The 22,602-nt window shown below is 48.6% G+C and overlaps 1 protein-coding gene across 1 annotated transcript in view; it reads right to left on the minus strand.

Annotated features, from left to right (window-relative positions):
* KLC2 (kinesin light chain 2) overlaps positions 1-22,602 on the minus strand; it is an 854,727-nt gene that overhangs the window by 688,919 nt on the left and 143,206 nt on the right. Inside the window, exons 5-7 of the mRNA XM_069644886.1 lie at positions 14,448-14,670; positions 14,092-14,179; positions 6,288-6,389 (exon numbers count right to left, since the gene is read on the minus strand). Coding sequence (XP_069500987.1) covers positions 6,288-6,389; positions 14,092-14,179; positions 14,448-14,670 — 413 coding nt within the window. The remainder of the gene's footprint in view (positions 1-6,287; positions 6,390-14,091; positions 14,180-14,447; positions 14,671-22,602) is intronic.

The raw sequence follows: 22,602 nt of genomic DNA on the forward strand, positions 1-22,602 counted from the left end.
TCACTGGACAGCAGTATAACCGACCTATTGTGCGGCGGGAAACAATTGTGGACAATTGCCCTTGTCCAAGCTGCATAGAGGGATAGAAGAGGGGGGGGCTGGCGCTCCCAAATTATAAGCTATACTTCTTGGCGGCTTAATTGCAACACGCTATTCAGTGGGAGGGAGGGGGTGGCATAGACAGGCGACAAATGGTAAAACACAAAAAATACCACACTGGACTTGAGCCGCTATGGAGGACGACAAGCAAGGAGGAAACGTCCTGTGAGTTCAGTAGTCCGACAGGCCTGGAAGAGGGCATAGACCAAACTTAAATTGGGGACTGGATATAGCCCAGAGACACCACTGAGAACCAATTCTAAAGTGGCTGGGATTATCAAAGACATAGGCGATGCTAAATGCGCAAGTAGGATATCTATTTGAAGGGGGAATCTTGTTACCCTTCTGCACATGGGCGGATCACCACCATATACCAGTGGGGCAATTTCTGAACTATGCTAGACTGACCAGGGCCCTGGGGACTAAATGGAAGGGGAATCGGGAGGAACCCCGACAACCCCTATCCTACAGGCAACCTTAACCACAGAACATGCAGGGAAGGATATCTCAGGGCTGTATTCGGCACTAACGGGTAGCAGAAGCCTCCCTCGGCAGAGTGTAAGAAAGAAATGGAAACGAGGACTGGGACCTGGGAATAACCTTTGAGGAATCAGTGCAAGATATATGAAAACAAAAACTGCATCTAATACTCCCAGAACACTTGCACCAATGCCCAAGGTGGCGGCAAAAGGCGGACAACTTCTGGCACATGATATGGACATGTTCAGTGATCACAGGGTATTGGCAAGTGGAAATGTTAAAGGCTAAAGCATTACTGGACTGTCAGATGGACTGCACACCAAAAATATGTCTGCTGGGAGTAGTGCCGGGTGGGGGGGTCGGAAGAGAATGGCTGCCCTTTTGTTGCTCCTCACACGAAGGAGTTTGACAATTTCGTGGACAAAGGCCCAGTTCTAGCGCACTGGGTGGCAGACGCAGAGTGATGGGTGGCAGCAGAACAGGAGATAGTTTAGGCTCTGAGGAGGGAAGACGAGAACGAAAATAAAGGGCTGGCATGGAACATCATATTGCATGATCTGCAAACCTCCACAGACTACCTTCCAACCTGAAGAAGAGTGTCAACAAGGGAGCGAGGCTAAAGGCAGGAACCAGGGAGACCAGAGGCGGGTAGAAGGATAGGGGAGGAGGGAGAAATGGTCAAGTTCCTTAACTGCACATGATGGGAACTTACACCCATTAGGTACTCTCTTGCAGTATACAGGAACTGGACTATATGGACCCACCCGCCAGATGGACTATATGAAGGGAGGGAGGGCTCATTGGGCAGGGCTAAGGGATACAAGGGGGGAGCAATGGGATTAGTAATTGGGGTATGAGCTGAGACGGGTGGGGGGTTTATTGTTGTATTATGTTATTGGAAAACTTTAATTAAAAAGTTTATTCTTTAAAGAAGAACATCTGAAGGTTTACTTGGATTCAGCGTTTTCCTGCCTCTCTGGAGTTTTTTATCCCCTATGTGGTCCTCCTGCAGATAGCCGCCCCAGGGTCAGAGTCAGGTAGTTTCTGCCTTTCCCTGGGCATGTAAGAGAAGCTTTCCTCTAGACTATATCACTAGATTCATCACACTCCCTTCAGCTGACCCACCTCGCACAGCCTCGAGAGTTGTCTTGGTATATTCTTTGGCAATAGTCCTCAAACGTCTTCACTTCTTCCCAAGGGCTTCAGAAAGCTTACTTTACAATTCCAGCAATTCTTCCCTGTCCTATAACATTATGAAGATTATCTCCAGATAACCATTGTTGCCTAGTGTCTGCTTTAATCTTACTTGGATTGGATTTGGGTGGTTTGACCATAGTAAAATGATTCACGGCGGAATGGACAGTAGACCATTCCGCAGCGAATCGCTTTTTACTTCACCCAAACAAACACATTTTGCCCTACACCAACCCCTCCACCTGTGCCCCCCCCTTCCCCCACTTACCTGTTTGCTCACCGGCGACGCTTCTCCTGCACCCTGCAGCGCCAGATCCGTTCCTCTAACGCGGGTCAGATCCGACGCTGCATGGTCCCTTTTTTGGGTCCCCCGCCTCCAATGCCGATAAAGGAGGTGACCGCCCTGCAACCCCCCGTGCACAAACATGCTGAACATGGGGAGAGGGGGACACCCCCGCAACCCCCACTCCACATGTTCTGTATTTTTAAGAATGGATCGAGTGGTACTGGCCAAAATCGGTCAAATGTACCATTTGATCGATTTTTTCAATCAAATTGAGCAATACCCTTGGATTACAACTATGACGAGGGAGATTCCTCCCGATGCACTCTTTACTCTTGATTCTCTGGATATCACTACTGTGACCAGGGAGATTATTCCTGAGGCTCTCTTGACACCTGGTTCTCTTTCTCTGGGTATCATTATTGTGACTAGGGAGATTACTCCCCAGGCCTATGACTCTGGAGATGCCCCAAGTCCCTAACGGGTCTCCCGCTACTCTAGTTACCTGTTGCGTGTCGGTACTGCGTCGCCGGTTCTTCCTGGGATGATGGGCTAACTCGCGTTGCATCACAGCTTAATGCTTTCTTCACTATGCTTCCCCGCTCTGTACTAGTAGCTCTGCTAGAGACTTGGGCCACACGGCTACGGTGTAATTGCAGGACCACAGTCCAACTCCCTGAAGTCAGGCCGCCACTGGCTTTGCTTCCCTTCTTCCACTGGTCAGGAACTTGGCTTCCACCGCAGTGCTCTGCCGACCATTCCTGGGTGTCCCCGTCACTGGGGATCAGCGTTCTTGCAGCTTCATGTTTCCAGGTTCAAATTTCCTGGGCAGGGCTGGCTTCACGTTGGCTGCTCTTTCTACTTGCCAGTCCTTTCTCGCTCTTTATTTCCTGTGGCTGGATCTTACCCAGTGTAAAGTCAGAGTCCTTCCTCAATGTTGTTAAGGTAATCTTTATTCCTCCTTGAGGCCAACTCGTCTCAGTGGTATCATAAGGCATCAAGTTATTACTATGCAGGTTTATTTGGCTCTTCTTAGTCTGGGTCATATTCATGGAACAAAGACGTACGAGACATTACCATAGCAGACAGTAGTGTTATCAGGGATTTCTGACAGGTACTTGGTCTCGAGGAAAAAGGGGTTAGGAGTTCCTTCACGGACGAAAGTCATTATTCACAGTAGGGCAATCTCTCCTTGTGAGGTTCCGTTTCCTACCACCCCTAGGGGGACTATTGGGTAGCGGCCTCACCGGGAAGGGGGAGAAGTGACAAGCTCCCATGAATCATCACAGAGGTTAGCCAAAACCCAATCAACGTAGCAGAGGAAAGCAGTCAAGGCTATTCTCAGGAGAGTCTAAGTTGGGTGAGTGATCTGCAAGAGGTCCATACAGTGAAGCACACAATAATTCAATTTAGACAGATAAGTACCAACATACTCTATTTATTCTAGGACCAAAACACACACTAGGAAATGAAACAAGCAGGTGATAATATTACACAACACTCAATTATAAACATACATACAGTCACCATAGGTTCTTATGAATGCATTAAATAACTTATTCAACAAAATAAGGTAAGTGATGCAGTAGGATGGAAGCAAGTCACAGGAAAAGTGTGCCTAAAATTCAGAAGTGGCCTAATCCCTAAGAATAGTGGGGCATTGTGTCCAAAAGTCACAACAGCTCCTCCCCAGAAAATGTCTTAAGAAAGTATGGTTGGTTCAGTCAGCTGCTCTTCTACATAGGATACTTGGCTCCAACGCAGATCTGAAGAAATGCTAAGTATCTGCACCATTCAAACAGCCAGCAATGGTCCAATCAGTGACCACTGTGCATTTCACTCATGCCACACACCTAGACTTTCAGGCACCACAGATGTGGAATGGAACCATGCAGTCCCACCACTTCTCTTTGGTGTGTTTTTTTTTTCTGTCCCTCTGTCTGTCTGTCTGTCTGTCTGTCTGTCCCTCTGTCTTGGAATGGCAGGAAAAAGGACCAAGAACAATATAGCCAAAGAGCAAATGGAAATCTAGTGGCGTGGCCATTTTATGGCACTAGCCACGTTCAGTAGCCATAAGCGCGATTGTGCACGCTACTAATAATGCAAAAGATGTGTTTGCTGCCAACGGCTTGTTATTAGGCACATATAAAAGTAATCAAAAATCCAAAGTTTAAAAGACTAGGGTGATACTCCACTGTACTGAATTGTAAGATGCTGTGTACTGTTAAAAGGTTACCAAAATGTTAAAAGGTAAAAAGACAAAAATGGAAACAGTAAACCCTTTACTGATAGTCTGAAGGACTGATCAGTTTCCCCATAACAAAATGAGCAAAAGGCCAGGGTAGTGAAGCTGAAATCTTCACTTCCCTGTAAAAAGTCAGGACAGGTTCACACCAAAAAGTACAAAGTTTGGGGGTCCATAGAAACATGGAGGGAAAGTTGCTAAAAGAGAACTCTTCCCTAACTGTAAGCATACCTGTTCCAAGTCCTACCCTATAACTACTCTTTGCCGACTTTGGTCAATGGTTTGTGTGCCCAAAAGCCACCAGTTACAAAGTAGATACCTTTCTGGTCGTTTTATGTAGAGATTTACAATATCAGTGGTTATAATTAATATGATTAATAAGAGGGATAAAAAGAGTACTCCACTGAATACCAACACACTAGGATAGGACTAGGGAGGGATCCTTAACTCAGGTTCCATCACTAAAGGTCTGATAAGAGTGAGTGAGGATCAGAACTTTACGCCCTTTCAACCCTATGGGAGACGGGGGGAGGTCAGGGGGCAACAGGTGTGTATGCTTAACCCCGCAATTCAGAGTTCTCCGAAGACCACTTGTGAAATTTCCAGAGTCCATTGCAAGCTTCTGCCTTCTTTACTTTCACGAGGGTCGTCTAGACTGCAGAGGTTACTTTCAGTCACAGGATTTAGATCCAACCGGTCGCATTTCTTAGGAATCTGTTCCGTACAGCTTGCAGTACAACACCTAAATGAAGAAGGATGAAGACGTCTCCATGTCGGACGGGCACAGGACACCTCAGGGACACAAAGACAAGATTCAATGAAGGTCACCATGGTCCAGCAGCTACAGGCAATCGTCCGGCGGCGAGGACAGGAGCAAGCACAGCACAGCTTCTCTTGGAGTGAGACAGCTTTAAATGCAGGAGCAGGCGACTTGTGGCACAAGCTGAAGATCTACAAAGTTCCAAGGCTCTGCTAGAAATGGCTGCAGTTATAAATTATTAAAATAAAATTACATTTTGCTTAAATTTGATGAATTTATGGTGTCAACATTTTAAAGATTATTAATAGTCTAAACTATAAGTAATTTTCAAGGAAGAGCACTGTTCTTGAGTGCAGGAAAACAGCACCAGTCATTTAGTTTTTGACAATTTTAATTTAGTAATTACAGGTTTTGACTAGAAAACCTTGTATTTTCCTAGCACCAGAAATACTAATTAACGATTCAATTCTGAAATTGAGAATTACCATTTGAATTTGAGTACAGCTGTCCCACTGTACTTGGCTTTAAACACCAAACACGCAGGCATTCCAAGAAAAGAAGTAGACGGCGAAGCTTGAGAAATTTTAAATTGGTCTTACACACGCTTAAATGAAAACAGAGAATGATTGTGTGGAGGATGAGGAAATGCCCGCAAAACTCCCACTTTAGGACATCCACTTGCACTACTCCAACAAAGACCACAAAACAAAATGATAGAGTAGGATTAAGAAGAAAATAAAATGTGTACCCAAAGGCCTACCAAGTAGTTGAATCTGTGTCCTAATGCAGTAGAATGGACTACAAGCATGGTGCAAAAAAAGTAAAGCATCCACCAGCATATTGCCTAACACACAAACTGACTGAATCATACGGAGACCAAAACAGGGGGCTTAAGAAGCACCACTGCCTGTTTGTCTGTTGTGCTACAACAGGAAGCATATCAGAAAAAAGGTTGTGGTGACAGGTGGACTAAAGTAGAAGTCCCTCTCCTCACAAAACCAAAGTTGAAAAACCTTAAAGGCCAGCTAAAATGTCATGGTACTCACAAAGTTAGACTGAGGACATGGCTCCGGGGCAAAGCACTTGCCTTGGGAACAAGATGGTGCTGTACAACATAGGTTCGATGGCCAGCGCTAGAGGAGTCTGGCAACAAGTGCAACATAAATAACCAATAAAATAAAGAACTAAAATGAATGCCAAAAATGTAATTCTGCAATAACACACACCTTTTCACGGATCTCCAGTGCCCTCTTGCACAGCGGTTCCGCCTCCTTGTACTTCCCTCTCTTGCCATAAAGCACAGCTAGGTTGTTCAGTGTGGCGGCAACCTGAAGAAAAACAATGATCATCAAACAAGCAGCAGCATGGAGCAACTACACTGATATGAGAAACCACAGGTTTAAAGTTATAGTCCAGGCAGTAACTGGGATACTATTCAAAACAGGAAGAGCCGAGTGAAATAAAAATGATTGGGGAAATCATGGGTGACCAAACAGAAGGTGAACATGGGCTTGGTGTGAGCATAGGGAGATTAGACCAACCAGATAAGATGGAAGAAGTGACATGCTGATGGCAGACACAACTGAGGAATAGTTGGTTATCGAGGAGATGAGAGTTGCAATAGGTAAAACATAAAAAAATAAATACAGGAGGCCACCAGGGGGCGCACATGCAATGGCTGCCTGATCGCTGTGTTCCCGCTGAGGCTGGGCCTTTTCAGCGGAGTGAGCCCCCCTGGCACCCTCCCAGGCGGATTCACCCGGCAGGATCGAGCCGGTGACGACCCCCCCCCCCCCCCCCCCGAGACGCATCCACTCGAAAGAGCAAAGCTCCAGGACCACTGCAAGCCGGAGAACTGGCGGCGGCGGAGGTGCGGCAAGGCGAGCGTCGGCCCCGGCGCTGGTGGAGGAGGAGCGGCCCGCCGAAGCGTGGGAGTCTTGGCGGCAGGCCCGGCCCTTTCTCATACACCCGCCCCCCAGCTCCCTCGGGGGGAACACGCGACCTCGGGGCAGCAACCCCGGAAAGGAACTTGGGCCCTCGCCCCCACCCATCCTCGGTCAGTGGGGGCTCGCAGTCCCAGACCCGACGCCGGGATCCGGGTAGCCGAGGCGTCGGGTCCCGACGTCCTCCAGAGGCGGCACAAGAGGACAGGTGACATCGGGGCGGGCCTGGGAGCAAAGGCACCTCCGCCCTCTGGCGACCGCGGCCCCCCCAGGAGCGGGGCCGTCAACGGCCGCAGTGCCCCGCGGAGGGCCCCCACAGTGCAAACGGACTACGGCAGACCAGTAGTTGGGGCGGGAGCATGCCCCTCTCTCCTGAGAGGGCTCCAGGGTTCCAGCGGCCGCTCCCGTCCCGAAGGCAAGCGAAGGGACAGCGCCCACCCGCACCCAACTCCAGCAGGTGGAGGACACTGGGCTTAGCCGCAGGGCGTGTGCCCACCTGGCAGAGGAAGGCATCGGACGGAGGTAGTGGAACGGCGGTGGCGACTCTCCTGCCCTGAAAAGCACCACCAGCTCCGAGACAAGATCCAGGTGAGAGGCCCCCATCCCGAGTTGGTGGGGCGAGTGCCCGTCTGGAGGCTGCCCTCCTCCCAGAGGAGCGCTTATCACCCACGAGCACCCCCGAGACACCACAGCCAGGACGCCTCTGGGTGGGGAGCTGCCCCCTTATAAGACCCCCAGCCTGCGGCAGACTCCGCAGCGGTTGCCTTGTAAGACTATATGAGCTGGCAAGAGACTCTGCAGGCATTCCGCTACAAGGAAACGGAGAGCAACACCAGTGGCCCTACTCGCACCGAGGACATGGCCCATCCAGATGCCTCGACACAGCCCGCATTGACAATGGAGAGGGGCTTCGCCTCCATCCTTCAGGAAATCAGGGAAATGCGATCTGACATCGCCCAGAAGTTTGAAAAGATGGATCAAAGGGTGGACAAAGTCGAGGACAGACTCCTACAAGTGGAAACTAACCAGTCATCTTCAGCATCCCAGGAGGTTCAATTTGGTATGCGACTAGCGGCCCTGGAGAAGAGGGACGAAGAAAGAGCCAGGAAAATGGATGACTATGAAAATAGGGAAAGGAGGAACAACCTTAGATTTTTTGGGGTCCCGGAAAAGGAGGGTGAGACGGAGAGAGATTTGATCCGAGTGGTGAGGGACATTACCCTCCTGTTTACAGAGGAAATGACAACAGAAACCACGTTCGACCGGGTGCAGGGGGAAGGGAGGGGAGCCCCAGTTTGGTTCTGGTTGGGTTCCACTACTATACTGAAAAAACTAAAGTCCTGGAGGAAGCAATGAAGGCGGGGGTGATTACTTAAAAGAACTCCCAGATCACCATTTTTCAGGACCTCTCCGCTTACACCTTAGCCAAACGCAGAATGTGCCGCCCCCTAACACAACTACTGAAGGAGAAGGGAGTGCGCTACAGATGGGGGTATCCCTTCTCCCTGGCCTTCGAATACTTGGGCCAACGAACAATGTTGGTTACGGAAGAGGACATCAAGGGAGACATCCAAGATTATGTGGCGGAGCCTACCACCCGGAGGGGCCCAGTAGGCCCAGAAGCACTTGGTAGGGGCACTCCTGGACAGTCGGGTGCCAGGAGGAGGAAAACCGGTTTGAGGAAATTCAAAAAATTGAACACACTGCCGTCTGCAATGGAGGAGGAGCATATCGACTCGGAGGGTTGATGACTGGGGTTCCCTGGTCAGCAGTGGAGCGCAAAAGGAAGACATTAAGGAGGCCCAGAATACAGGGTCCCCTTGAACAGCAAGTACGATGGGGGCAATTGAAGGGGCACAACTATGTGGTTGAAGGGAAACGCAGTACTGAAGTCCTGGCCGAGGAAGGTAGGCTGGAGACCCGGCCTAAGGGAGTGGATGACCACAGAAGCGACAGGAATGTCCTGACCATTCATAGATCGGGACCTGAAGAAATGGAGGTAAAGCCAAACTTAAGAGTCCCCTTCAAAAGCAAGTAAAGTGGGGTAGACCGAGGGGACGAAGCTGGGAGGGCGGGGGGCTCACGAAAGCGAGCTTTGCAACCAACGCCTGGCCGAAGGGGACAGGCTGGTGGTCCGGCCAAAATGCCAGAAATGGCTGAACTAACTGGCTGGAAGCCGGGGAGGGGGGTGGGGGTTCACTAATCAGTTGGGGTTGGTTTGGGAAGAAGTTGTCCAAACGAGGAGACAAAGGAAGCAGGGAGGGAGTAACGATGCGCCGTTGTTGACCAATAGAGATGGAAACAGATTATGGCTGATGACCGACCGGCCCTGGGAGTGGGTACTCTGAATGTGCGGGGACTGAACACCCCTACGAAAAGGTCCCTGATCTGTAGGGAATTTAGGAGGGCGAAACTAGCCTTGCTCTTCGTGCAAGAGACACACTGGGCGCAGGGGAAAGAGCCGAAAATGCGAGGGGGAGGAATCGGGGAGGTTTTTCATGCATCCCATAGGGGAAAGAAAAGAGGGGTGGCTATCCTGGTAGCTAGGGGCGTAGGCTTTGAGAAAGGGACCGTCCTGAAGGACCCCGAGGGCCGATTCCTGTTGGTGCGGGGTTCCTTACAGAGCTCTCCCCTAACTTTGGCGGTAGTGTATGGCCCGAATGATGGACAAGCCCTATTCTGGGAAGGAGTAAGGGACAGGCTCAAACTCTTTGTACAGGGCCCGTTGGTGGTGGGAGGCGATTTACATATGGTCCTGGTCCCAACCAGAGACAGAAAGCGGGTAGGCCCCCAAAACTCACAGATCTGCAGATAAAGCCATGGCGTGAGGCTTTCAGAGGGCGAATGAGTGCCTGGGCCTGGCGGATACGTTCCGACCCCCCCGGACAGGTGTTCCCTCCTTTTCTTACTATTCCACCATCCACAACGCATTCTCTAGGATAGATTACATTCTTGTGGATGAGATCCTTCGTCCATACGTTGCAGGCTACAGGATAGACCCGGTCCCCTGGTCAGACCACGACTTGGTCCGAGTCTCCTTAGCGGTGGGCTGGTCTAGAGAACGCAAGGGACGCTAGAAATGTAATGATACCCTACTGAGAGACGAGGCTCAGGCCCAGGCTGTCCTGGACGCTAGAACAGAGTTCTTTGAGCTCATTGATAACAGGGAGGTGGGCACGCACACTCTTTGGGACGCCTTCAAGGCAACCCCAAGAGGAGTACTTATAAAGATGGGAGCCCTGAAGAAAAGGGAGAGAGGCGCCCAGGAAAAAACCCTGCAAGAAAAAACAGCTCGTCTCCAACCGGGGGCTCTCCGGATCAGGCCCTAGACCGCGACCCGGTGGCCGCACTGGAGGACTACAGGCTCCAGCTAAAAGACCTGCTCCTACACAAAACAGAGAGGAGCTTCCAAATGGTAAAACAAAAATACTATGATAAAGGGGACAAAGCGGATAGGATCTTGGCCTGGAAGTTGAGGGAGGTCCAGAGAAGCAGAAGGGTGAAGGAGGTAAGAGACGCCAGGGGGTCCCTTAACTGCGACTCTCCCCACATAGGAGAGGCCTTTCGCCAATATTACAAGTCACTATACTTGTCAGAATATGACGGGGGCGATTCCCAGATAGAGGACTTCCTGAACTCCATACAAATCCCGTCCCTGTCGAGGGAGATGGCAGAGGGGTTGGAGGGCCCGGTGACCGAGGAGGAGGTGGATAAGGTGATTAGTGGGATGAAGGTGGGAACCTCCCCCGGGGAAGACGGCTTCACAGTTTACTTTTTCAAGAGATTTTGTTCCTCTCTGACCCCGTACCTGGCGAGTTTTCAACGCCGTGCTGGAGGGGGGTATCCTCCGCGAATCCATGATGGGGGCCATAAGAGCAGTTCTGCCCAAGGAAGGGAAGGACCCAATGGAGTGTGCCTCCTATCGCCCCATATCATTGTTAAACATTGATGTCAAGATCTTGGCTAAGGTGGGGGGGAGGAGGATGGAGGGGATTATACCGAAGCTAGTCCATGGGGACCAGGTGGGCTTCATTAAGTGTAGACAAGGGTCGGATAATATTCGCAAAACAATAGACTTGTTTCATTTTACCTAAAAATCGGAGCTTGACGCGTGTGTCCTCTCCCTCGACTCGGGGAAGGCCTTTGACAGGGTCGAGTGGAGATACATGAAACTCCTTCTCCAGAGAATGGGCTTCGGGACGCACATTATGAGTTGGGTAGCTGCCCTCTACAGAGTCCCCACGGCAAGGGTTCAGGTGAATGGGTCACTGTCCGAATCATTTCCCCTCTCCCGAGGGACAAGACAGGGCTGCCCACTCTCCCCCCTAATATATGTCCTTACGATGGAGGCACTAGCCATAGCGATTCGATCTCACCCAGGCATCAAGGGAAACAGAAGGGGGAGGTTGAATTCAAACTTTCCCTGTTTGCGGATGACATTTTAGCGTATCTGGTAGACCCTGGCTCCTCGATCACCACCCTCCTGACCCTGGTTGCCGCTTTCGGCCGCTTCTCGGGCCTGAAAATTAACACTGCAAAATCTGTCCTGCTCCCAATGCGAACAATGGACCTTGTGATAGACCCCCTGAGCAGGTTTCATGGGATTGCAGTGGGGAAAGGAGCTATAAGATACCTTGGTGTTCTTCTAACTAGGGACTTATCGAAACTGGGGCCCGCCAACTATGACCCCATAATGGCAGGGATCACATCTGACTTGAGGAGGTGGGGTAAGATGATTCTCTCGTGGTACGGCCAGATGACTGCAGTAAAGATGAACATACTACCACGGCTTCTGTACCTTTTCACAGCGCTCCCAACCAGAGTCCCCGCTCAGACTTTCAGGGACCTACAAAATGGGGTCCGAGACTGTGTGGCAGGGGAAAACCCCTAGAACCGGGAGAGCCACCCTGACTCTACTGCGGGAGGAGGCGGGATTTGGGCTGCCAGACTTTCATCTATATTTCTATGCCGCCCAATTGCGCGTCCTCCTGGAACATATGAAAGAAGGTCTGGGAACGTACTGTTCATATTTAGAAGATATGGATGTCCACCCTTTAAAGGTCCGTGCCCTCTTGTGGGCCCCGTGCAAGACAATCCCGAAACATGTGAAGACCCACCCGACCTTGGGAGTTCTCTGGGACATCTGGAAAGAGGGCCCCTGGACAGCACACCTAACCACATGGCCGTCCCCAATGACCTCCCTATGGGGCCACCCCCTCAAACTGGGTAGCAGGGGGTTGAGGCACTCCCAGCACTGGTCGGATATGGGTTTGGAATAGGCGGGTCAGATGTTCAGGTAGGGCGAATTCCTATCCTATGAAGCTCTGGGAGGTGGATCTCTTTCCATTTTCGATTACCTCCGCCTTAAGGGCATCCTCTGCGACCGGTCATGGGGTCAGGGTGCAGTGTCCCGTATGTATAAAATCCTAAATACTTACAACCTTCAGGGTAGGAGGAGCTTCCGCATGTTCTGGAACGACCTGGCAGGTGAAGAGATCTCAGAGGATGCCTGGGCTAGAATTTTCAAAATAGCGTTTCATGGGAACTTATTCACCTCGGTCATGGAACTTAACTTTAAAATTATGCAGGGGTGGCCCAGAGACCCAGCAAAACTGTCAAAGATGTTTCCGGGGGTGTCCCCTAGATGCCCGAGGGGATGTGGTCAGACAGGCTCCAGGGGCCACATGTGGTGGCTCTGTCCGAATGTCCAAGCCTATTGGGGGTCAGTGAGGGGCTGGATAGCGGAAGTAACAGAGGAACTCCTACCACTTACTCCCCTGACCATGTTGCTGGGACTCCCCCCGGAGGAAGCAAAACTATATCGATACCCAAGGATGTGGGAAACCATGCTGAGGGCAGGCAGAGTAGCTCTCGCTCAGAAATGGAAGAGCCCGGAAACCCCCTCCAAGGAAGATTGGATGAAAAAGGTGAAAAAGATGTTTTTGATGGACAAACTGACTGCCTTGGTCAACAATGACACTAGCTCATTCCTCACGAACTGGTATGGGGTACAACAAACATGGGGTTGGGATGTTCATTGACTCCAAGGTAATGTCCCCGGTCTGAGAGGGTTGAGACTGGCCCAGATAGGAACAGCAATCAACCGGGGGTCCCTCGGCCCAGGGAATGGCAGCACTAAGCCAGTTAGTGACTGGGTCAAAAATCGCATCGCCTCCGAGGCACAGGAATCGTAGTGAACATTACAAGTCTCCTTAGTCGAACATTTTGAGCCGGACACGGGAAGGGGGGTGGGTTGGTGTTGGGGTGGGAGGTCGGAGGGGGCGGGTAAGGGGTTATCCAATATTTCTTGTTTGTTTCATTATAAAATGCTAATAAAAAATAAAGTTTTAAAAAAAAAAAATACAGTTGTGGAGCAATATTGGCCAATCAGAGGAGAAGATTCTACAGATAATAAACAATGCGTGAAGAAGGGAACTGGACACATGAATGATTGTACTGGGAGATTTTATAAATAAACACATGGGGAGCACATGAGACACAATGGAGGCCAAACAAAGAGGTGTGGATGGCAGAGTGACCAGCTACTAGATTGTGTTAGCAAAATACAGTTCTAACAGAAATGGAACAGTTACGTAGTCAGCAAAAGCAGGAGCTGCCAATGATAGAAACCTTGGGATGGGGGGAGCATGTTCAACACATCACTGAGCACAAGTGTATAGTAAGTGTGTGCAGGGAGAGGATCAAATGGGACATAGCTTGAGTTAAAGAGGGGAGAGAAAACTAGGCAGAAATGTAGGATACCATATAAAGGCCAGACTAACAGGTCCCTAAAACCATACAATTCCTAATGCATTTTGACTAAGGTTTCTCAACTATCTAAACAAACAGCTTATTAGATAACTGAGGATTTCAAAATAGAAATCCAGTAATAGTGTTTGCATTCTTTCACACTTTCTGTGCACCTTACCTGTACATATGTCATATGTGCAGGTCATAGGTGCATGTGCACCAGGTGACACGAATGTTACAGAAGCCAAGACACATGCACCTATGACATCCAAATGTGCATGCCATAGGCGCATATGCAATGTGACCCTGAACATTGAACTTATTTCACATGACTTACCGCTGGATGATCTTTGCCAAGGGTCTTCTCACGGATGGCCAATGCATCGTTCAGAAGGTGGGCTGCCTCTTTGTACTTATTTTGGTCCCTGAAAAGAAGGAAACAGATGAACGGGCCAGTACATTCTAAACCACAGCTCTTTGAGCCACAAGGGCATTCTCTAGCAAAACTAGACGATTGCTCTGCACTGCCAATGCAGAAACATTTGCACTTGTGTTTTGGTGTACCAAATGACAGAACGAAAGATGTTCTTTTCTAAATCAATCGACAAGCACTTAAATCTAACTCACATACTCATTGCAGATGCCTAAACCAGCCTCTTTCCATTCCACATCTGGTGGGGAGACAACACTCACCTGTACACCAGGGCCAGAATATTCAACATGGTTGCCACATCTGGATGGTCGTGGCCAGAGGTTTTCTCAAGGTCCTCCAGGGCCTGCTTGCAGAGTGGCACAGCCACCTCATACCGCCCCTGTGAAGCATACTGGATCACCAGATTGTGCAGTGTGCGTAGTCGGGCCGGAATCTCATATCCGCCATGCTGGGCCGCTACCTCGCCAGACGTTCGACCTGAGGCTGGAAAAGAGAGGCTCAGTTGAAGGGCAGAAAGTGGCTCAAGTGTTATAGGCACACACAAGGCCCTTGCTATCCAAACTTGCATGCTGAAGATATCATCGAAGAGCAAAGGTCTGGAAACATTTAGTTCTTCATATAACATATAAGTTGGACCACTACTCCCACGATCCCTTGGTTCTGCGTCTGAAGACTGAAAAAAAGACTGACGTTGCGGAAGGTAGTCATGAAGGGCATCCCCCCCTTGCAAGGTCAGGCTTATGACCTCCCTGTCCATTTCATGGGGATCCCGCCTTCCACTGCACATCACCACCCCCATTCTCCCACCACTTATCTGTACCGGACCCTGCTGCCTCCTCCGACACACTCCAGGCTGCTGCCCAGAAGCCTGACGCACTGCTCAATGTGAAACATAATGTAGCCTTTAGTGCATCAGGTTTGCAGGCAAGCAGCCTAGAGACCACAGTCAATTCACTCATCATAGCCTATGCTGGCTAGTGCTGATAGGAGTTATTCTCAAAAACATCTGGGGAGCCAAAGGTTGCCGATTTCGGTCCTAGAGAAGATTAAGTATTTAAGACCAACTTCAGGGGCTAGATTTATTTTTCATGTGTACATTTCTGTTCATTTAAAATGTGTATGTAAGTTTTAACAAGGAGCGAGCCCTCAACATTATACAAGCCCTCCGACAATATAGTAACACCTCCATACATTAACAGCACAAGCTAATCCACCCACTCTGCATCCCAGAAGATGTATTCTTTCGCTCTCCGGGTGACTAGCAGTTTCGCTGGTCTTAGTAGTCCTGCTTTTACTCCACTTACCAGAAATTATTTTTTCAGAGTATCCATAATCTTCCTCCACTTCTCTGTTGGAGGCGCAACACCCGGACATATCAGAAATGTATGGCCTTGATATAATAGTGTTCTTTTTGCGCTTGCAGCTTTCGTATCCCGGTCTCGAGCGTCTGAGGACTTAGTTGGTGAGCGTTGGCCCCACTTCTGAAACTCTAACCTTTTCAAGGGAGCGCATCCTATTCCCGTAACATTTATCAATGTATTTAGGATCCTATTAAATGACAAAGGCAAGCAGCCAGGTGGAAGCAAAGGAAATCAGATCGTCACCCTCCACACCCATTGGGAGGCCAATCACTCTTACTATGTTGCTCTGATCACATTTTCCAAGTACTCCAGCCTTCCCTTAACTCTTTTCTCAGACTCTTCACTGTTGGAATTTCTTGAGGTAACTCTTGGTCCAGCTACTTGTTTTTTGCTCAAAAGATAATGTTTAAACTCCAGTTGGGACATCTTTTCATTCTATTTGTCGAAATTACCCTCTAGATATTGATTTTTCTATGCGCGCCAGTGCAGTCAGCAATGGGTCCATTGCATGGGAGGTGGGTCTGGAAACGTCTAGCCTGGAACTGTCTGCTCCCTGAGCTATGTGGTTTGAAGAAGTCTGTTTCAACTATTTTATCATATTTGTTTTTTCTAGATGCCATTATTGGGTTCTCATTCCCTTGAAAATGTACGGGAGCGCAACAAACTTTTCTCTTCAAAACTCTAAGTGAATATCTATGTGTTATGTAAGAGAGTAAATTGCGAGAAATGGAAGGTAATCCTCTTTACCAAAAAGAGTTCCTGGAGCTCCTCTCGGGGGAAATTCCCTTGAGCAATAGTGATCGCACTTCCGGTTGACACTGTTGGCGAACAGATCCACCTGAGGGGTCCCCCAAAGGGTGAAGATCTCTTGAAGGACTTCCTGAGCTAGTTCCCACTCATGGGAGACTGGTCTGCCTGCTCAGAGTGTCCGCCGCTGTGTACTTCTCTTCGGATAGGTTAACTGCCAACAGAGAGATTCCTTTTTGTATTGCGCAGAACCAGAGCTGCATTGCCGCTCTGCACAGTGGAAGTGATCCTACGCCTCCTCTTTTGTTGAAGTAGTGCATAGCCACTGTGTTGTCTGCCATTATCAGAACATGTTTCCCCTGTACTGGTGGCAGGAAAGCTTTCACTGCTAGCCTGATCCCTCTCAGCACTAATAGGTTGATGTGTAGTCTTGACTCTGATGGAGACCATCGACCGCTGATGGTTAAGTCATTGGCATGGGCTTCCCACCCGTGAGGGAGGTGTCCGTGACTACCGTCATCTCCGGCCATGGTTGCCAAAACGGTTCGCCTTACAAGATGTTCTCCCGACAGGCCCACCACTGAAGGTCTCGTGCTACTCTGTTCAGGATTTGTAGGAGATCTGACATTCTTTGTGAGAATTGCGACCACTGGGTCCTTAACGCCCACTGGAGAGATCTCATTTTCAGGCGAGCCTCTGGCACTAGAAAAATGCAGGATGCCATGAGGCCAAGCAACTTCAAAAAGTTAAAGGCTGGTAGACGATGGGCATTTTGAAATCTGGTCACCATCTGAAGAATATCTTGAGCCCTCACCTCTGGTGGCGAGGCTTTTCCCAAGGATGTGTCAGGACTGCTCCAATGAACTGAAGTTTCTGTGATGGTATCATCTGTGACTTCTTTAAGTTGAGGGAGAAGCCCAGCTTGTGAAGGAAGTGGCAAACAATCTAAATGAATCTGAGCTTGTTCCAGGGACACTGCTCTGATCAACCTGTCGTCCAGGTAGCGGTAGACATGAATCCCTTCCCTGCTTAGACTTGCTGCCACGACCGCCATTAACTTGGTGAAGACCCTCAGGCGGAGGTTAGCCCAAATGGCAGAACCCGAAATTGATAGTGAAAACTGCCAATGACGAACCTCAGGTACTTCCTGTGCTTGTAATAGATTGGCACATGAAAGTAAGCATACTGAAGGTCCAGAGATACTAACCAATCCTGAAACTGGAGGGCCTGAAGGATTTGAGAAAGGGTTACCATCTTGAACTGGTCCTTTCTGAGGAATTTGTTCAATTCTCGCAAGTCCAAGATGGGTCTCAATCCTCCATCTTTCTTTGGTATTAGGAAGTAGGGGGGGGGGTACCAACCCTTGTTCCTCTCCGGTACAGGTACCAGTTCTATGGCACCTTTCTCTAGCAGTTCTGAGATCTCCTGCATAAGGAGCGGGTCTGGAAACTTCAAAGAATTGTTCCCCAGTGGATGACTCTGAGGAGTATGTAGGAAAGGCAGGCAGTAACCTTGGGCAACTGTTTGCAATGCCCAAGCATCTGACGTAACAGCCTGCCATTCTGTCAGATGTGGAGTTAACCTGCCTCCTATTTGTGTTTTGTGTGGAGAGACCTCAGAGGGGTTTAGGAGCGGCTGACGCAGATGCAGAGGATAAAGCAGCACTTGCTGATGTGGACTTGGAACCTTTGACCCGTCCACCACGGGTGAATCGTCTCTGGCCTCTTTGAGCTAGCTGCCCTCTGCCTTTTCCGAATGCGGAGTAAAAAAACGAAAGGGCTCCCCCCCCCCCCCCCCTCAGGACGAACCTGTGGTGCGATTTGGAGCTTGACGAATTGCAGCCTCAAGGGATTTGGCTGCCGCTTTGGAGGTTTGCAATTTCTCCAAACTTTCATAAGCTTTCTTGGCAAATAGTGAGGTGCCATCAAAGGGCATATTCAGAAGTCTGGCTTGTACATCAGGAGCAAAACCAGATTTCCATAACCACGCAAATCTGCAGATTGTGGTACTCGCTGCCATGGCTCTGCTGATGCTGTCAGCAGAGTCAAGAACTGTTTGGAGGGACTCGCACATTGCATCCTTCCCATCCTCGATGATATTCAAGAATGCGTCTCGTTCCTCCCCTTCTGGGAGACTGTCAGCTGCCAATGAAGCGCACTCCCAAAAGGGTGTGGCTGAATCTTGCTAGTGTGCAAGTGGCGTTAACAGACTTAAGTGCCATGCTGCATGCCGAAAAGATCTTTTTAGACATGGCATCACATTTTTTGTCGTCTTTATCTTGTGGTATAGTGGGGTATGCTGATTTACTACTTGACGACGTTGCAGCCTGCACTACTAAACTCTCTGGGGTTGGATGCTTACTTAAGTATACAGGGTCTGAGGTCGACACTATGTACTTCGCAGAGAGCTTTTTATTTACTGCAGGGATGCTTGAGAAAAAGTTGTAGTTGTCGATGTAGATGTCAACGGTCTCGACAAACGTACAAACGGCATCAATGTACTCTAGTATGGTCTCCATGTCGTCAAGAGAATCGGAATTCTACTTGTTGTCGTCGATATGATAGATGCCCCTTTCGACGTCTTTGAAGGATCCTTCGACGCCCCGAGTACCGATGGTGCGGTCGGGACATGATGCTTCGAAGGCCTCTCTTTCATCGGAGTCGACGACGGCAGCATCAATGACAGTCTTTTTGAGTCGAAGTCACCTTTGTTGTTACTTGAGGGCTCATGACGCTCTCGAGGGTTTTTTTTTGCCGAGGTCGACGACTCACAGCGTTTTTCTTTTTGCCGGTCTTTCACCCAGGGTATCACCTCTAGGCATCTCCGAGGGGGACAAGGCTGCATTCTCGAAGACCCTTAGCATTTCTTTACAAAAGTCCTCCCACTTAGCTGGAGAGCTGTTTTAGTGGGGCAGGTGACCCTTTCTAGAGAGTTAGAAGATGAAGAGGAAGGTGATCTACAAAGCCTCTTCTTAGTATGTCTCGATCTAGATGAGTGGTGAGAACCACTTCGAGATGTCGAACGGGAATGTTTTCTCCGATGACTAGGAGACAAATGTTTCGGCTTCGGCCAAGGACAATTTCGAAGAGGTAGAGGATTTAACGGTCTTACCTTTTTCCAGCTTTCCACTACGCTCCATCAAGGCTTTCGCCGTCATGGGCATACACGCCTCCCATTCCGAACACTGGTGCTTTGAGCCCAGGCACCACAGGCAGATCCTGTGAGGATCGGTTAACTACATCTTTTTTCCACAATCCCAACATTTTTTGAAGCCAGATTGTGGCATCGATGAAGCGGACGAAGATGCCATCGTAGTAATTGAATATTTTTCAAGGAAATCAAAGTTTTTTGAAGATTTTACCGGGGAACCGAGCGTTGCGTCTCCGAGGCTTACGAAGCGCGGAAAAACAGAACTGAGCAACAGACGCTGTGCAAGTCTATTTATAGCTATGGTGACGTCAGTGTCGATACAGAGGCCTTTGAGGGACACCGACTCGAGGGACAGCGCCCTCTACTTTGGACATTTTTTCCCCGAGGCCAGCAAGCTAGAAGTGGATTTATCAAAGATAAGGAATACGTGGAAGGACACAATCCATTCGAAACATGGTTATTTATCATAAACACTAAGGCAACTAGCAAATTACTAGGATTTCAGGTAAGTAAAATTATTCACATCTATACATTAAGACATTGGTTGGACATTACTAAATTCACTGGTAGACTTTCGATGCTACAGGTCAAGTAGTGTGATTGATCTTGCTGAGTCATCACTGGACCCCAGCCTAAAATCTCCTCCCATGTGGCCAGGTGAAGGCAGCTGCTACCTGATCCTACTCTTGGTATTATGAGGGAGGATCACATGGGAGGAGATGGCTTTGGTAGACGCACGGTATTTGTCCTCTTATGAGGGTGAGGACCCTATAATTCCCAAATACTTAATGGCATGCTGTCACTGCACAAGGTCCTCCCATGAAACAACTCAAAGAACATTCTATGAAAAATCATCCAGACAGAATAAGGTTTGTACCTTGGGAGTTCATGAATTAAATGTTACATCATTTAATTATCATGACTTTGTCTTAGGTAAAAGTCCTAATCCCAATGTTCGGTCACAAACCATTCATATAATACCTCCTAAATCTGATAACCCTCAGTTCACAAAGCCATCAAAACTAAATTAATGTAAAAGACCCAAAAACACTACAGACTTCAGAATCCATAATGCCTGTGGTACTGGGGAGAGGGAGAGGGACCAAGAGTTAGTAAGGATCAGAAGTACTACTGAAAAGAATGTGCGGTGTAGTTGTTGTACAGCAAGGCACCTAAGCGGGACATATAAATGCAAGAATGAGCCCCAGCAGAAACAGTCAGGAGAGAGGCTGATGAAGTCGGGAAGATTGCCGACGGTGGAAAGGGGTTAGCATAGAAGCAGACGGAAGCGCACCAGCAGAAGCCGGCGTGGGAAGAGAAGGCATGAGGTTTTGCAGAGTATGTGCAGCAGGAAGCAGGGTCGCGGACAGCTGTGGGAAGAGGAGCCCAGCCGTGTGGGAGACTTGCTCCAAACACAACATAAGTTATTCGGGTGTGCGGGAGAAGAGCCGTGTAGGAGCTGTCAATGGTATGGTCAGACCGCAGAAGGTCCGCAGCAGCAGCAATGAGTAAAGCAGACACCCCAAAGGAGACCAGTGAGTTGGCCTGAAGGAATAGGTAACCTCGGGGTGCACCAAACTAAACATTTTGCAGTAACAGATAATTTTGAATACCGAACAGATTGAGCAATTCCCCTTTTAGGAGATATCAATTTGGGAAAATCTGTAACCCACATTGCCAAGAGGCAACAAATAAGCAGTAGGGAGGAACAAGGGCGCAATTCACCTTTTATGAGATATTAACTTAGGTAACCCAAATTGCCAACAGTTTAGAGACTATGACAAAGAGATAAAAGGGCAACTTGGGCGCAATTCTCCTTTCTTAAGATGCATGTTTGGGGAAACCTGTAACCCACATTGTCAAGAGTCTATAAAGACAGGTAGCCATTGTTCAAATCTCTCACATGGAATACTGGGGTGGAGAACTTTGGAACAAATATTGGCACTAAAAGAAAAGACCAATTGTAGTTATGGGAGTTTTTCTTCCTGGCAGGCGAGTAAACCAGGAAAATGATAGTTGTTTGAAGATTGAAAAAGTGTGGTTGTGGCAAAAAGGGGTTGTGGAAAGAAACGGTTAACTCTATTTTCCTGGCAAATTGTGGTATAACAAAAGACACGTGCTGTGCTATCCTGGCAAAGGTAAAACATTGGAAGAATGTTGTGGTATCCTTTTATCTGCTTTACATCCTGGGAAGAGCACTTTGTGGCGTAACAGTTGCTTTGATTTTGGAACAAGTGTTTTGTGAAAGAGACATTTACTTTGCCAAGTGGAAGAGCATTGTGAATGGAAAAGACATTTTGTGCTGAACTGAATAGAACTTTGTTGAATCAAACTCTTTGCAAAAGACTTCCTGAATTGACCCAGGGGAAAGGAACCAAACCCTGGTCACAAGGAGTACCTGCAGAGAATTTTAAGTTTGAACTTGTGCACTCTTTTGTTATTTACCTTGTACACTTTGGTTATATGTATTAGTGTGAGGGTCAGATACATTTGGGACAATAGGTCAATCTTTCTTTAGTTTTCGTTTGCTAGGTAGGAACATTCTTGTTAGGATAGGGGCAGATAGGCATTTATCTCACTCCTCTTTATTTTTTATGAAAATAGCAAACACTGAGGGAACTACAACTTTGTGTCCGTCTCGCATTTCTGACCCCTCGCAGTAGTCAGAGTAGCATTCATGTTAGTAAATCAAGTCTTTAAGCAATATTCAATGTAATGCAGCAAAGTTACCAATAGGTAATTTTTAAGCAGCCATGCTTTATGAAGTCCAACCCTATCTGGGGATGAGCGTCTCAAAGTAATATGGGGCACTCGGGGGATCAGGGCCCGCGGGCGGCAAAACAAAGGCAAAACAAGGCTTCAGGCAGACAAACATCAGGACAAAGACCTTGGGAGTTTTGGTCACCTGCCTCACTTCCTGTCCTTTCAGGGACGCAGAAAGCCTTGCCAGACTTTCACAAAGAAGCCCGCCAAAGACAAAAAAACCTAGCAGGTCCTCCCCCAAACAAGTAGGCAGAAGGCGGCTCAAGAAAGTACACATTATCAGTAGTTGGTTAAAAATAAAAAAATAAAAAGTACAGCCACAATTTTAGGTCAATGGGGATCCATGTGTCCCTTATCATAGCTGCAACAGCAGCCTGCGTGTTAAGTTTACAAA

The sequence above is a fragment of the Ambystoma mexicanum genome, chromosome 2p (assembly GCF_040938575.1).
Source record: "Ambystoma mexicanum isolate Mex_15411 chromosome 2p, UKY_AmexF1_1, whole genome shotgun sequence".
NCBI lineage: Eukaryota > Metazoa > Chordata > Amphibia > Caudata > Ambystomatidae > Ambystoma > Ambystoma mexicanum.